The sequence below is a fragment of the Lissotriton helveticus genome, chromosome 3_1 (assembly GCF_964261635.1).
Source record: "Lissotriton helveticus chromosome 3_1, aLisHel1.1, whole genome shotgun sequence".
NCBI lineage: Eukaryota > Metazoa > Chordata > Amphibia > Caudata > Salamandridae > Lissotriton > Lissotriton helveticus.
In genome coordinates, this window is record NC_136061.1 from 220,672,232 (window position 1) to 220,687,787 (window position 15,556).

The following is a 15,556-nucleotide window of genomic DNA, read 5'->3' on the forward strand; positions in this document are numbered from 1 at the left end:
CTATCTCGGAGGACATGTGTGAAGCATTTGCGCACGCACCCACCAACAGCAACATCCCAGGCCTCCCACAAAAGGAACTCCACACAAAGTATATATGAAAATAGTCTTTGTATTAGACAGGACACATAGGAACATACACTTTACAAGGTGCTCAAGGCACGGCAGGGGTTACCAGGAAAAAGGTACAGGGCAGGGCCAAGGGACCACTGCCAGTGGTACGCATCTGATGGAACTGGCATTAGAACACATATCTCCTGGGAGCTTCCTAGAACTAGCAGTAGAACTCACTCTGACCAGGGATCACATACATGAGACATCGGGTACTCAGGAGGGAAAGGACAAGGTACATAACACAACAGAGGCCCCCATCAGCAGGGCAACACATAGTAATTCTCAGCATCACATTGATATTAGTCAGTAGCACTCCCTAGGCCAGATGACCGTCCTGGGGCAGGGGCGCCTTGGAGTCTCGGTGTCCAAAGTGGCCTGAAAGGGGCCCGGGGCAAACCTAAACGTGGCAGCGGCCCACGAAGTGCTGGGCCGCTGAGGGACTTGGGCGGAGCCTTGCAGGCTCAGGGGGACAGGAGGGTGATGGTGGAGCCTCTCGGGGCTCATGAGGACAGGGGGGGCACGCGGTGGAGCCTCTCGGGGCTCAGCGAGAGAACTGTGGGTAGGCGGGGCCCCCCTCGGGGGACCCGGCATCACTGGTGGCCCCACGGGCACTGAGGGAGCCTCTCTGGGCTCAGGGTCGTCGTTGGGGGCAGGCGGGGCCCCCCCCTCGGGGGACCCGGCATCACTGGGGGCCCCAGGGGCGGTGACTGAGCCTAGCGGGGCCCAGGGACAAAGCTGCTGGCAGGCGGGGCCCCCCCTCGGGGGACCCGGCATCAATGGGGGCCCCGGGGGCCTCTGAGTACATTCGGGCTCGCGCTGGAGGGGAGGGGCGGCCACCGGCAATGTGGCCCGATGCCCCGCCTCCCCTCCGGCATCACTCACCGGTCGGCGAGCGCGCCGGACTCTTCTCCGCTCTCCGGGGCTCCCTCTCGCTCCTGGGGGCCCCGGGGGGGAAGTCGCGGCAGTCCTTGGGTCAAGCAGGGGCGCGGAGTAGGCTCCCGCTGCCCCCTGCATTACTCGGCTCTTCTTTCCTCGCCTCCACAGCTCCCCGGGCCGACGTCCAATCACAGCGCGGCCCGGGGAGACGTCAGGAGCCAAGCCCGGGCCGCCATCCAATCACAGCGCGGCCCGGGGGAGGGCTTCACGGAGGGGTCCCGGGCCGGCGGCGGTGACTTGGGGGGGAATTGACGAGGGTCAGGCCCCCTCGGGAATGGGGCAGTAGCGAGGTAGGCACTCGCTGGGGGTGTAGGACCCCGCAGAACAGGGCAAAGGCCGGGTGGCACCGGCTGGTGGAAGGAAGCGCTCCCAGCGCTTAGAAACACGGGCAAAGCGCTCCAAAGCGCTCGGGGACAGCGTGAAGCGCTCCAAGCGCTAGGGTCGGAGGAAAGCACTCCCAAGCGTTAGGAGCGGGGATGAGCGCCCCAAGGCGCTAGATTAGCAGGAAAGCGCTCTCAAGCGCTAGGGCCATAGTTAGCAGAGACCCCAGGAAGCCCAGGAGCCCAGCCGATCAGGAGCAGAGCAGGGCCCAGGGAGGCACGCCCTTCCCTGAGCCCCAGCAGCAGCACGACCCAGGTAGGGTCCCAAGCAGGAAGAAGAAGAGAGAGAGAAAAGGGCCCACCCTCCTTTTATACAGGAGCCCCCTTTGTCTCCAAAAGGGGCAGGCAGGGAGAGAACCAGCTGGAGCTGGTTATAAGGAATTTCTTGGTGCTGGCCAGGCCAGGGCCACTGGACGCACCCCCGGGGGGTGGGGCCAGCTTGGTGGGGGAAGGCCCAGCCGGCTTCAGCCAATCAGACGCCAGCACACCTACTGCACACACACACCAAGGTCTAGAAGGGGCCCTTCCCTTCTAGCCACACGCATGCCGCATACATCATCTTGTAGCATTCAACCTCACGAGCGCACACATACCAAACACGGCCCGGCACGCCCCACGCATCAGGAGCTACCAGGGCCACATACATCCCCCATGCATTCCTATGGGAGGCAGGTCTCTCTCACCACACACACACTCAGGAGGGGAATCACCATCCCCCGGACACATATAATAAGCACAAAACTTCAGGGGTGGACCTGCCAGACGGGCCAAGTCCAACACATGCCCCTCCCAGCCCAAGCGCAGGGCAGACCAATCACTACCGTGATGGACTTCCCTGCGGTAGGGCGATAGGAAGTGGACGCGGCCCGCACTGCCGGACCAAAAGACATACCCAGTTTAAATATAAAAAATGAAGACATAGGCCCAACCAGGCTACCCACCTGGTACTCCTTAGTTGTCCATGACTAGGACCAGGCCCTAAGCCATCCAGATACCACTGGTCCCTGCTAATCCGAAGTGGGGGGCGGTACCCCTGGCCCACAATAGCCATTCTCCACTCCCTTCCTCAGTGTAGTCACGACTACCACTGTTCCTTCCGCCTAGGGTCCGCACCCTCAGGCTTGCCAGAGGTCACGGGTAAGAATGCCCCACCCTACCTCTACTTCTGAGGTTCCGCGTTCTCCCAGGAGAAACACCCTCAGAACACACTTTCCTACCAGTCTTGGAACTTCCTCCCTCCACTGGTCTTCCACCTGGGAACTAACTTCACCGGATCATCTTGAAGACAAAACCGGCCAGGACACTGGCTACAGTCGCCCCGACGTCCAGATCCGGAAACACCGACTACTGGCTCCCCAACCGCGGGCAGTACCCTACCGGCCAGATGCCTGGCGCACCAGGACTTTTTACAAGAAAAAAAATGGAACCTAACACTTCCTCTCCTCCCTCCGCAGGCAGGAGTTCCCTCTTGTACTAGGATGAGCCGCGGCAGCGCCAGCAGGTCTCAGTGTTCAGCTCTCCCCAAGGCAAGCCGCGGCAGCGCCAGCAGGTCTTCCTTGTCCGGGATACAACTCAACATAAATTCAGCCAGGGCGACACCTGACACCCAAAACACCACAAGATGAGCCGCGGCAGCGCCAGCAGGTCTCAGCACACCGCAACATAAATTCAGCCAGGGCGGCACCTGACACCTAGAACACAACAAGATGAGCCGCGGCAGCGCCAGCAGGTCTCAGTACCACGCAACATAAATTCAGCCAGGGCGACACCTGACACCTAGAACACAACAAGATGAGCCGCGGCAGCGCCAGCAGGTCTCAGTACAACGCAACATAAATTCAGCCAGGGCGACACCTGACACCTAGAACACTACAAGATGAGCCGCGGCAGCGTCAGCAGGTCTCAGTACAACGCAACATAAATTCAGCCAGGGCGACACCTGACACCTAGAACACAACAAGATGAGCCGCGGCAGCGCCAGCAGGTCTCAGTACAACGCAACATAAATTCAGCCAGGGCGACACCTGACACCTAGAACACAACAAGATGAGCCGCGGCAGCGCGAGCAGGTCTCAGTACAACGCAACCTAAATTCAGCCAGGGCGACACCTGACACCTAGAACACTACAAGATGAGCCGCGGCAGCGCCAGCAGGTCTCAGTACAACTCAACCTAAATTCAGCCAGGGCGACACCTGACGCCTAAAACACAACCAGCGGGGTAAGGAAGCCTGATGCATCCCACACATTCAGCGGGGAAAGGGAGGACAGGATTATCGTTGATTCAGCAAGCTCCCCATCCCAGAGATCTCACACTCCATTACTCAGCACACCTCAACATTCATCCACACATCGTCCCCTAGACTGGTAAGACAGTTTTCTACCGCCACTGATTCCTCAACCTGACCCTTGTGGCACGGGTCCCATTACTCTAGGGGAGGGACAAGGACCATATACATTTGAACACAACTACGCAGACACCACTAGATCCCACCCTTCTGGTGAATCCAGAAACCCATATTGTACTAGGGAGATGATTTACCCTCCCAAGCTAGGGGCAACTAACTAACAGGGTACACGCACACTTTTTCCACAGAACAGACATTTAAGTAACCTTTAAAACTTTCCACAGAACAGGTATTTCTATTGATCATTAAACATTCCCATAGAGCAGGCATTTTTAGCAACCTGACCTGACCCCATGCGGCGCAGGTATCGTCACTCCAGGGAAGGGACAGGGACCATCCACATTGAACACAATTACGCTGACACCACTGGATCCCACCCTTCTGGTGAATCCAGAAAACCATATTGTACTAGGGAGCTGATTTACCCTCCCAAGCTAGGGGCAACTAACTAACAGTGTACACGCACACTTTTTCCACAGAACAGACATTTAAGTAACCTTTAAAACTTTCCACAGAACAGGTATTTCTGTTGATCATTAAACATTTCCACAGAACAGACATTTTTAACAACCTGACCCGACCCCATGTGGTGCAGGTATCATTACTCCAGGGAAGGGACAGGGACCATACACATTGAACACAATTACGCTGCCACCACTGGATCCCACCCTTCTGGTGAATCCAGAAAACACATTGCACTAGGGGGTTGATCTACCCTCCCGGGCTAGGGTCACCTAACCAGAACACATTTTTCACAGAACGGACATTTAAGTAACCTCCTAAAACAATAATCTCCTTTCTTTGCGACCAGTTACAATACAGAGTTTTTGTAGGGAGGCCAGTTATCATTGTGGTACTGCGCAAACACAAGTCCGGATCCCACCGCTGCCACCAGTGTAGGAAATGGGACCCCCGGCCGGCCAGGGCTTGCGCCACAGCCAGTCAGAGACCGCCACTCCTATATAAAGTCGACCCCTGCTCGCCCTCTAGGTAACGCGGCGCGGGCAGTCAGGCCTATCTCGGAGGACATGTGTGAAGCATTTGCGCACGCACCCACCAACAGCAACATCCCAGGCCTCCCACAAAAGGAACTCCACACGAAGTATATATGAAAATAGTCTTTGTATTAGACAGGACACATAGGAACATACACTTTACAAGGTGCTCAAGGCACGGCAGGGGTTACCAGGAAAAAGGTACAGGGCAGGGCCAAGGGACCACTGCCAGTGGTACGCATCTTATGGAACTGGCATTAGAACACATATCTCCTGGGAGCTTCCTAGAACTAGCAGTAGAACTCACTCTGACCAGGGATCACATACATGAGACATCGGGTACTCAGGAGGGAAAGGACAAGGTACATAACACAACAGAGGCCCCCATCAGCAGGGCAACACATAGTAATTCTCAGCATCACATTGATATTAGTCAGTAGCACTCCCTAGGCCAGATGACCGTCCTGGGGCAGGGGCGCCTTAGAGTCTCGGTGTCCAAAGTGGCCTGAAAGGGGCCCGGGGCAAACCTAAACGTGGCAGCGGCCCACGAAGTGCTGGGCCGCTGAGGGACTTGGGCGGAGCCTTGCAGGCTCAGGGGGACAGGAGGGTGATGGTGGAGCCTCTCGGGGCTCATGAGGACAGGGGGGGCACGCGGTGGAGCCTCTCGGGGCTCAGCGAGAGAACTGTGGGTAGGCGGGGCCCCCCTCGGGGGACCCGGCATCACTGGTGGCCCCACGGGCACTGAGGGAGCCTCTCTGGGCTCAGGGTCGTCGTTGGGGGCAGGCGGGGCCCCCCCCTCGGGGGACCCGGCATCACTGGGGGCCCCAGGGGCGGTGACTGAGCCTAGCGGGGCCCAGGGACAAAGCTGCTGGCAGGCGGGGCCCCCCCTCGGGGGACCCGGCATCAATGGGGGCCCCGGGGGCCTCTGAGTACATTCGGGCTCGCGCTGGAGGGGAGGGGCGGCCACCGGCAATGTGGCCCGATGCCCCGCCTCCCCTCCGGCATCACTCACCGGTCGGCGAGCGCGCCGGACTCTTCTCCGCTCTCCGGGGCTCCCTCTCGCTCCTGGGGGCCCCGGGGGGGAAGTCGCGGCAGTCCTTGGGTCAAGCAGGGGCGCGGAGTAGGCTCCCGCTGCCCCCTGCATTACTCGGCTCTTCTTTCCTCGCCTCCACAGCTCCCCGGGCCGACGTCCAATCACAGCGCGGCCCGGGGAGACGTCAGGAGCTAAGCCCGGGCCGCCATCCAATCACAGCGCGGCCCGGGGGAGGGCTTCACGGAGGGGTCCCGGGCCGGCGGCGGTGACTTGGGGGGGAATTGACGAGGGTCAGGCCCCCTCGGGAATGGGGCAGTAGCGAGGTAGGCACTCGCTGGGGGTGTAGGACCCCGCAGAACAGGGCAAAGGCCGGGTGGCACCGGCTGGTGGAAGGAAGCGCTCCCAGCGCTTAGAAACACGAGCAAAGCGCTCCAAAGCGCTCGGGGACAGCGTGAAGCGCTCCAAGCGCTAGGGTCGGAGGAAAGCACTCCCAAGCGTTAGGAGCGGGGATGAGCGCCCCAAGGCGCTAGATTAGCAGGAAAGCGCTCTCAAGCGCTAGGGCCATAGTTAGCAGAGACCCCAGGAAGCCCAGGAGCCCAGCCGATCAGGAGCAGAGCAGGGCCCAGGGAGGCACGCCCTTCCCTGAGCCCCAGCAGCAGCACGACCCAGGTAGGGTCCCAAGCAGGAAGAAGAAGAGAGAGAGAAAAGGGCCCACCCTTCTTTTATACAGGAGCCCCCTTTGTCTCCAAAAGGGGCAGGCAGGGAGAGAACCAGCTGGAGCTGGTTATAAGGAATTTCTTGGTGCTGGCCAGGCCAGGGCCACTGGACGCACCCCCGGGGGGTGGGGCCAGCTTGGTGGGGGAAGGCCCAGCCGGCTTCAGCCAATCAGACGCCAGCACACCTACTGCACACACACACCAAGGTCTAGAAGGGGCCCTTCCCTTCTAGCCACACGCATGCCGCATACATCATCTTGTAGCATTCAACCTCACGAGCGCACACATACCAAACACGGCCCGGCACGCCCCACGCATCAGGAGCTACCAGGGCCACATACATCCCCCATGCATTCCTATGGGAGGCAGGTCTCTCTCACCACACACACACTCAGGAGGGGAATCACCATCCCCCGGACACATATAATAAGCACAAAACTTCAGGGGTGGACCTGCCAGACGGGCCAAGTCCAACAACACTTCATCTGCATTCATACTAAATGCAGTTTGATGCCAATATTACCTAAAGATAATGGTTGCAAATAGGCAATATAACCACCAACAAAAATCCATGGTCTACGTGGCTAGCGCACATGAGCAATGGCAAGCAATGAACAAGAAATGAAACTCAATGTCTGAAGGAGGCTGCTTACATCTTGTACTTTTTTGAAGAAATGAAGATCTGATATCGTACAGACTACTAAATCTGTCTGTTACGAGAACTAATAAAGAGTGCTATGGGGGAAGGGGATGAATGGAGGAGGAAGGAATGTAGCAGCTAGAGAGAGATTGTGAGAGGTAGGGGTATGCAGAAGTATTAGGGAGGCAATGTGAATATCGCAGGAAGCGGAAGAAGTCGTGAGGAGTAGAGAGCTGTGACGTGGGATGCTTTGTATCGATATGGTGAGTGAGTAAATTGTTAACTGTACCACTATACAATGCTATGTGATTGGTTATTGATCTCTATGGGCTCAATGGAATAGGATATCTACAAAGGCAATACACAGAATGAAAGGGGTCCCTTGAGATTCCCCACTCCTGTGGCAAACTGCTCAACATCCTACCCAAAAAGCATAATATCCGTATTATAATGTCAATGTTGTGCCCAGCAGATCATTTTTTTATATTAAATATCAGTGGTGGATTTGTAAAGAAGGTTTGGGAAAGTTCATTGTCCCAGTAATATTCCTCAAAGTTTGATAGGATTTACAGACTGTTTTATAGAGAGAGGGAGATTGTTGTTTTTCTCTAAGTGCATTTTTTAAAGCGTTAGATCCAAATATTGCATTCCATAGAACATATTGGGCATGGACACTTACCAACGTCTAATGGAGTAATTTCACAAGGTCACTTTACAAAACATTATTACGCAATAGTTTATTTTAAAGAACACCGGGTCTAAAAATATTGGTTAAACCCTGAGAGGATGTACAGCTTCCTTCTCCGGGAACGATCCCAGAATTTGGAAAGCCCTTCCAAAAGAATACGTGACAAACGATCATACCCACACTTCAGGATAAACCTCAAACTATCTCTTCTCAACATGACCTAAAGCCTCCCTCCTAAATCATATCTTCCCACAAGCTACACATCCCGTCCTAGGAACAAACTGCCCTGCCCTGACCTACGATGCTATGCCCTCTCCCCAATGCTGCAGTGACAATCCTCTCTTTCCCCCTTTGTATATTACGCCTACTAAATACTGCATTTTACTGTATGCTTCCTGCCTGTATTATACCTCCTTTATGCATCCCATTGTTTTATATCTCCTTTAATTTCTGTTTATTCATCCCTTGAAAAGCACTCTGATGCCCTCGGGACAAGATCACGCTATACAAAACTCGAAAATAAATAAAAACAGTGATCACAGGGATTGTCTTTTCCCAAAGCCCACCAAATAGTTTTGCTCCTTCAAACACAAGGCCAGTTCTTTCACAATGTAAGGTAAGGTGAGGTATGGCCTTGGGATGCCCCCTAGTGGTGGTGTCAAATGACTGGAAAAAGGTCTGGAAGAAACCAGCCTTTTCAGTTTTATGTGATTTTGACAAAAAAATAAAGGCAAGAAAACAGTTCTGACCAATTTATCTTATCAAACCATTGTTATAATTTTTTTCTTTTAGAATGCCTTTAACCAGGCTGAAGAAACCAACCTGCTGGCTGGTTGCAGGAGTTATGTCTCCCCCTGCTCTTCTCCCCTTCTTCAGGCCTCTGTTGTTACCCGCCTTTGTCTTTAATACCCCCAGTGCTGCCCCCTCCCGCTTTCCCATTTGTTTGTGTCTGATTACTTCCCATACCCCACCTATGCTTCCATCTAGCCTTTGACACACTCACCCTTTTCCCTTCCTACCTTTGTGTCAGCATCTTCTACTTTTTCACTTTTTTTGACTACTAGGCTGTGGTAGGCACAGAAAAAAACACTACTGAAACCTTTTTTTACTAATAAAATATAGCATTTTCCACTTAAACCTTTTTTTCAGGGAAAGATATCTGGTCAGTTTGACTTTTCTTGACAATGAAGTTTTGTTGGCAGGTATTGGTCAGGATGACCTTCATATTGGAAACTGTCTGTTAAAATGATGATATACCATGGTTTTCAGTACATGAGAATCCTCTAGCTTAGGTTTATCTGTGATTTCAAGATTACAGTTAGTACTATTGAAAGATACTTGATTTCCAGGATGTATATTATTTACAGTAGTTGATATCCTATATTATATATAGTATATACCTTTTATATATAGTATATACTTTATAGTATGTATAGCATATATCTACTATTCATAGCTCCACATCCACTTACTTATACGCACCTTGAGTTGTAGCACTAAGGCTGATAAGTAGATGTCATATTTTTTTAGGCTATTTCAAGCAAGATATAGTGATAGATTTAAAGGATCATCGGCGTCAACCACAGACGCGAAGGCTTTCATTACGAGTGGCCCAGTGCCGAAATGATATTTGTTGCACGTGACAAAATCTGACACTGAAGTGATCGAAATGTATCAGGTGTGAGATGTACCATTTTTGTGAGTTTTGCCTACAAAATTGATCATCATGTAGATTTCGGTGCTTAGTCAGAGATATTGTAAGACATGGATAAAGTGAGCAATTGCCCAGGGCCCCCATCTTTCCAGGGCACCTTATAAAATGACTTTTCACTCACTCTATCTTTGTCCACGTCTCTCTGCCTACCTCTTCTGTCTCTGACTATGTCTTTCTATACTCGGTGTGATTTTACGGATTTTTGGACCCCCTATATATATGTAATTCAATAGTGTTAGGCATCATGTAGAGTTGAATTAGTAGAAATGGGCAAACACAATTTAAAGTTACTTCGACAAAGGATCAAAAATCTTGTCTCTAAGACATCCTTAAGATGACAATGTGCTCAGTGCACCAAAATCCACATGTCCCAGATACATACTGGGCATTTACCCCCGGAACATTTCAGCAGATTGGTGAGCCAGGTGCTATGAGTGTGAGTCATGGGTTGTGAGTGTGAGCCAGGTACTATGAGTGTGAATCATGGGTTGTGAGCCGGATACTATGAGTGTGAGTCATGGGTTCTGAATGTAAGGCAGGTACTATGAGTGTGAGTGGCTACCTGTGAGTGTGAGCCAGGCAGTAGGAGTGTGAGTGGCTACCTGTGAGTGTGTGCCCTGGGTTATGAGTGTGAGTCATGGGTTCTGAGTGTAAGGCAGGAACGATGAGTGTGAGTGGCTACCCGTGAGTGTGAGCCAGGCAGTAGGAGTGTGAGTGGCTACCTGTGAGTGTGAGCCAGGCAGGAGTGTGAGTGGCTACCTGTGAGTGTGTGCCTTGGGCTATGAGTGTTAGCCAGGTACTATGAGTGTGAGTCATGGGTTGTGAGCGTGAGCCATGTACTATGAGTGTGAATCATGGGTTGTGAATGTAAGGCAGGTACTATGAGTGTGAGTGGCTACCTGTGAGTGTGAGCCAGGCAGTAGGAGTGTGAGTGGCTACCTGTGTGTGTGTACCCTGGGTTATGAGTGTGAGCCAGGTACATTGAGTGTGAGTCATGGGTTCTGAGTGTAAGGCAGGAACGATGAGTGTGAGTGGCTACCTGTGAGTGTGATCCAGGCAGTAGGAGTGTGAGTGGCTACCTGTGAGTGTGTGCCCTGGGCTATGAGTGTGAGCCAGGCACTATGAGTGTGAGTCATGGGTTGTGAGCGTGAGCCAGGTACTATGAGTGTGAATCATGGGTTGTGGGCGTGAGCCAGGTACTATGAGTGTGAATCATGGGTTTTGAGCGTGAGCCAGGTACTATGAGTGTAAATCATGGGTTGTGAGCCAGATACTATGAGTGTGAGTCATGGGTTCTGAATGTAAGGCAGGTACTATGAGTGTGAGTGGCTACCTGTGAGTGTGAGCCAGGCAGTAGGAGTGTGAGTGGCTACCTGTGAGTGTGTGCCCAGGGCTATGAGTGTGAGCAAGGTACTATGAGTGTGAGTAATGGGTTCTGAGTGTAAGGCAGGAACTATGAGTGTGAGTGACCACCTGTGAGTGTGTGCCCTGGGTTTTGAGTGTAACCCTTTGATTGTGAGTGAACTCTCACCTCTATGGGCACGCTCACCCACTTTCCTTGAACGGGCCCAGGGCACAGGCAGCACAGGGCGTCTTTCGCTGGTGATGCTCTTTGCTTTACTCTTCTCTCTAATGTCTGTTTTTTCCGTCTCTGTCAAGGTCAAGATCCGGATCCAGGAAAAAGAGAAGACACAGGTGAGAGGAAAGGTGTTTCACCACTGGGGACGACTTACCGGAGAACCTGGGGTAGGAGTGATCAATAGAGCAAACACACTGCACATAAAGGCCTCAGGACAGTGAGATCTTTCCATTGTGCCTTCGCTATAGGGTTGTCCGAGACCTCTGAGAAAAACAAATCTGTTGAATAGTATTTTTAAAAAAACATTTCACCTCAACTCTTTCCTCAAAAACATACCAAGATAAAATGACATTCACCAATTGTTAGAATGCAATTCAGGGAATGGCATGTATCCATAAAGTGTATTTTGCACGTTTGTTTTTCCTAAATAATCAGATACATCTTTCATTTTTGCTACTCCACGCCCTCACCCTCTGCACTATTGTCTCCTGTGTTTTGCTTTCCTTCCTGGGATGTAATAGACCTTCCATCCTCTCACAGCTGCACTTTTCTCCTTTCCTTTTCCATGGCCTCTGCTCCCCAGTGGATTTATTTTACTCAGCGAGGGTAGGGCTTGTGTTATACCCTAGGACCCTGCTGAAGAAGGTGCCACTCTCCTGCATCCACAGGTCAGAAGGGTGAGCCCTCCCTCAGTCAGTAGTAAGAGGTCATGTTCAAGTGATGCAAGACTCCCTTGGGCAGGTGTGGAGCATTGATGGAGGGGGTGCAGGCATTCCTCATGCATATTAGAGGCTGTACTGGAAGAGGTCCCAGCATCCCACATATTAGAGGCTGTGATGGAGGAGGTGCCAGCGTCCCTCTTACACGTGTTGGAGGCTGTGATGGAGGAGGTGCCAGCGTCCCTCATACACGTGTTGGAGGCTGTGATGGAGGAGGTGCCAGCGTCCCTCATACACGTGTTGGAGGCTGTGATGGAGGAGGTGCCAGCGTCCCTCATACACGTGTTGGAGGCTGTGATGGAGGAGGTGCCAGCGTCCCTCATACACGTGTTGGAGGCTGTGATGGAGGAGGTGCCAGTGTCCCTCATACACGTGTTAGAGGCTGTGATGGAGGAGGTGCCAGTGTCCCTCATACACGTGTTAGAGGCTGTGATGGAGGAGGTGACAGCGTCCCTCATACACGTGTTAGAGGCTGTGATGGAGGAGGTGCCAGTGTCCCTCATAAACGTGTTAGCGACTGTGATGGAGGAGGTGACAGCGTCCCTCATACACGTGTTAGAGGCTGTGATGGAGGAGGTGCCAGTGTCCCTCAGCCACATCTTAGAGGCTGGTGCCAGCGTCCCTCATACACAGGTTAGCGTTGTGTTTGAAAAAGTGCCAGCGTCCCTCAGACAACCATTGTAGGCTGCACTTGAGATGGTGCCAGCATCCCTCAGACCTGTGTTAGAGGCTGTGATGGAGAAGGTACCAACGTCCCTCATACACATGTTAGAGGCTGGGATGGAGGAGGTTACAGTGTCCCTCAAACACATTAGGATTGTGTTTGAAAAAGTGCCCGCGTCCCTCAGACATCTATTGTAGGCTGCACTTGAGAAGGTGCCAGCTTCCCCCATACACGTGTTAGCGTTGTGCTTGAAAAAGTGCTAGCATCCCTCAGACATCTATTGTAGGCTGCACGTGAGAAGGTGCCAGCATCCGTCATACATGTGTTAGAGGCTGTGCTTGAGAAAGTGCCAGTGTCCCTCATACACGTGTTAGAGGCTGTGATGGAGGAGGTGCCAGTGTCCCTCAGAAACGTGTTAGAGGCTGTGATGGAGGAGGTGCCAGTGTCCCTCATACACGTGTTAGAGGCTGTGATGGAGGAGGTACCAGTGTCCCTCATACACGTGTTTGAGGCTGTGATGGAGGAGGTGACAGCGTCCCTCATACACGTGTTAGAGGCTGTGATGGAGGAGGTGCCAGTGTCCCTCAGACACATCTTAGAGGCTGGTGCCAGCGTCCCTCATACACAGGTTAGCGTTGTGTTTGAAAAAGTGCCAGCGTCCCTCAGACAACTATTGTAGGCTGCACTTGAGATGGTGCCAGCATCCCTCGGACCTGTGTTAGAGGCTGTGATGGAGAACGTGCCAACGTCCCTCATACACATGTTAGAGGCTGTGATGGAGGAGGATCCAGTGTCCCTCAAACACATTAGCATTGTGTTTGAAAAAGTGCCCGCGTCCCTCAGGCATCTATTGTAGGCTGCACTTGAGAAGGTGCCAGCTTCCCCCATACACGTGTTAGCGTTGTGTTTGAAAGTGCTAGCGTCCCTCAGACATCTATTGTAGGCTGCACGTGAGAAGGTGCCAGCATCCCTCATACATGTTAGAGGCTGTGCTTGAGAAAGTGCCAGTGTCCCTCATGCACATGTTAGAGGCTGTGATGGAGAAGACGCCAGTGTCCCTCAGACCTGTGTTAGAGGCTGTAATGGAGGGGTGCCAGTGTCACGCATACACATGTTAGAGGCTTTGATGGAAAAGGTGCCAGTGTCCCTCAGACCTGTGTTAGAGGCTGTAATGGAGGGGTGTCAGTGTCACTCATACACATGTTAGAGGCTGTGATGGAGAAGGTGCCAGTGTCCCTCATACACTTGTTAGCGTTGTGCATGAAAAAGTGCAGCGTTCCTCAGACATCTATTGTAGGCTGCACTTGAGAAGGTTACATTCACAAAGGAGCAAGAGGGAAAAGAAAACCTGGTAGCCCTCCACTCATCAAACATCAACACGACAAAACCAGGGTTCTAAGGTGCTTTTTGTTAACTTTCTAAATTTCAACGTGTGTGAATTAATGTCCTTTGCTAAATTAAACTACCCTTTTTCCATATATTTTTTAGGGTTAGTCACACCACGTATAGTCGCCTTTCTTTAAAAATAATTTTTACAGAAGACAGTCCTGCAAAAGAAGGGGTTCTTTTTCCCAAACTGGCCTGATGTAAACCCCGCAATCACAAACCGTGATAAATAATATAAAAAATGTGGAAGACAAAATGACCCCTCACATGCGTACCACCAATGTCAGCTGACAACGCGCTCTGTGAGTCCCGAGAAATTGACATAACTATTGTATGGTCATTTTGCAAGGCGGACTCATGAATGGAGTTCTATAGGTGACCTCAAAAGTGAAGCTGGTACACAAAATATTGGCTATCTGAGTTCTTCCATAATATGGTGTCCAATACGGGTGCTTTGACAAAGTGTTCTTGGCCCTGCGAATTTTCCTACATTATTGCGGCAAAGAAACATGTTGGCATTTGAAAAAGTATGCATGAATGGCAACCTATTCATTTTAATTTGATAAAAACACTAAGTAAATAATAAAGGATTGCTCTGTGAGTGTGTTTGTCAATTTTAACATCGCACTTGGTTACATCGTGGGATGTGACCTATTTCACTTCACTGCACTTGATTCCTACAATTTTTTGTTTGGACACTTTTCTTTCTTTCTTTTCTTATTTGACAAAATGACTACCGATGATGTTAAAAGTGGGCACAACTGGTGAGTACCAACCAGCTGTTCCATTGGCGGTGCGCACGTGAGGGGTCATTTTGTCTTCCACATTTTTTATATTATTTATCACGGTTTGTGATTGCAGTGTTTCCATCAGGCCAGTTTGGGAAAAAGAACCCCTTCTTTTGGAGGACTGTCTTCTGTAAAAATTGTTTTTAAAGAAAGGCGACTATACGTGGTGTGACTAACCCTAAAAAATACATGGAAAAAGGGTAGCATAATTTAGCAAAGGACAGTAATTCTCACACGTTGTTGAAATTTAGAAAGTCAACAAAAAGCGCCTTAGAACCCTGGTTTTGTCATGTTGATGCACTTGAGAAGGTGCCAGCGTCCCTGATACACGTGCTAGAGGCTGTGATAGAGGAGGTGCCAGCGTCCCTCATACACGGGCTAGCGTTGTGCTTGAAAAAGTGCCAGCGTCCCTCAGACATCTATTGTAGGCTGCACTTGAGAAGGTGCCACCGTCCCTTGTACATGTGTTAGAGGCTGTGCTGGAGAAGGTGACAGTGTGCCTCATACACATGTTCGCGTTGTGCTTGAAAAAGTGCCAACGTCCCTCAGACATCTATTGTGAGCTGCACTTGAGAAGGTGCCAGCGTCCCTCAAACACGTGCTAGAGGCTGTGATGGAGAAGGTGCCAGCTTCCTTCATACACGTGTTAGAGACTGTGCTCGAGAAGGTGCCAGTGCCCCACATACACATGTTAGAGACTGTGATGGAGAAGGTGCCAGTGTCCCTCAGACCTGTGTTAGAGGCTGTGATGGAGGGGGTGCCAGTGTCACTCATACACGTTTTAGAGACTGCGATGGAGG

The 15,556-nt window shown here is 51.8% G+C and overlaps 1 protein-coding gene across 1 annotated transcript in view; it reads left to right on the forward strand.

Moving 5' to 3' along the window:
• SRRM3 (serine/arginine repetitive matrix 3) overlaps positions 1-15,556 on the forward strand; it is a 244,216-nt gene that overhangs the window by 126,889 nt on the left and 101,771 nt on the right. The window contains exon 5 of the mRNA XM_078679649.1: positions 11,280-11,315. Coding sequence (XP_078535775.1) covers positions 11,280-11,315 — 36 coding nt within the window. The remainder of the gene's footprint in view (positions 1-11,279; positions 11,316-15,556) is intronic.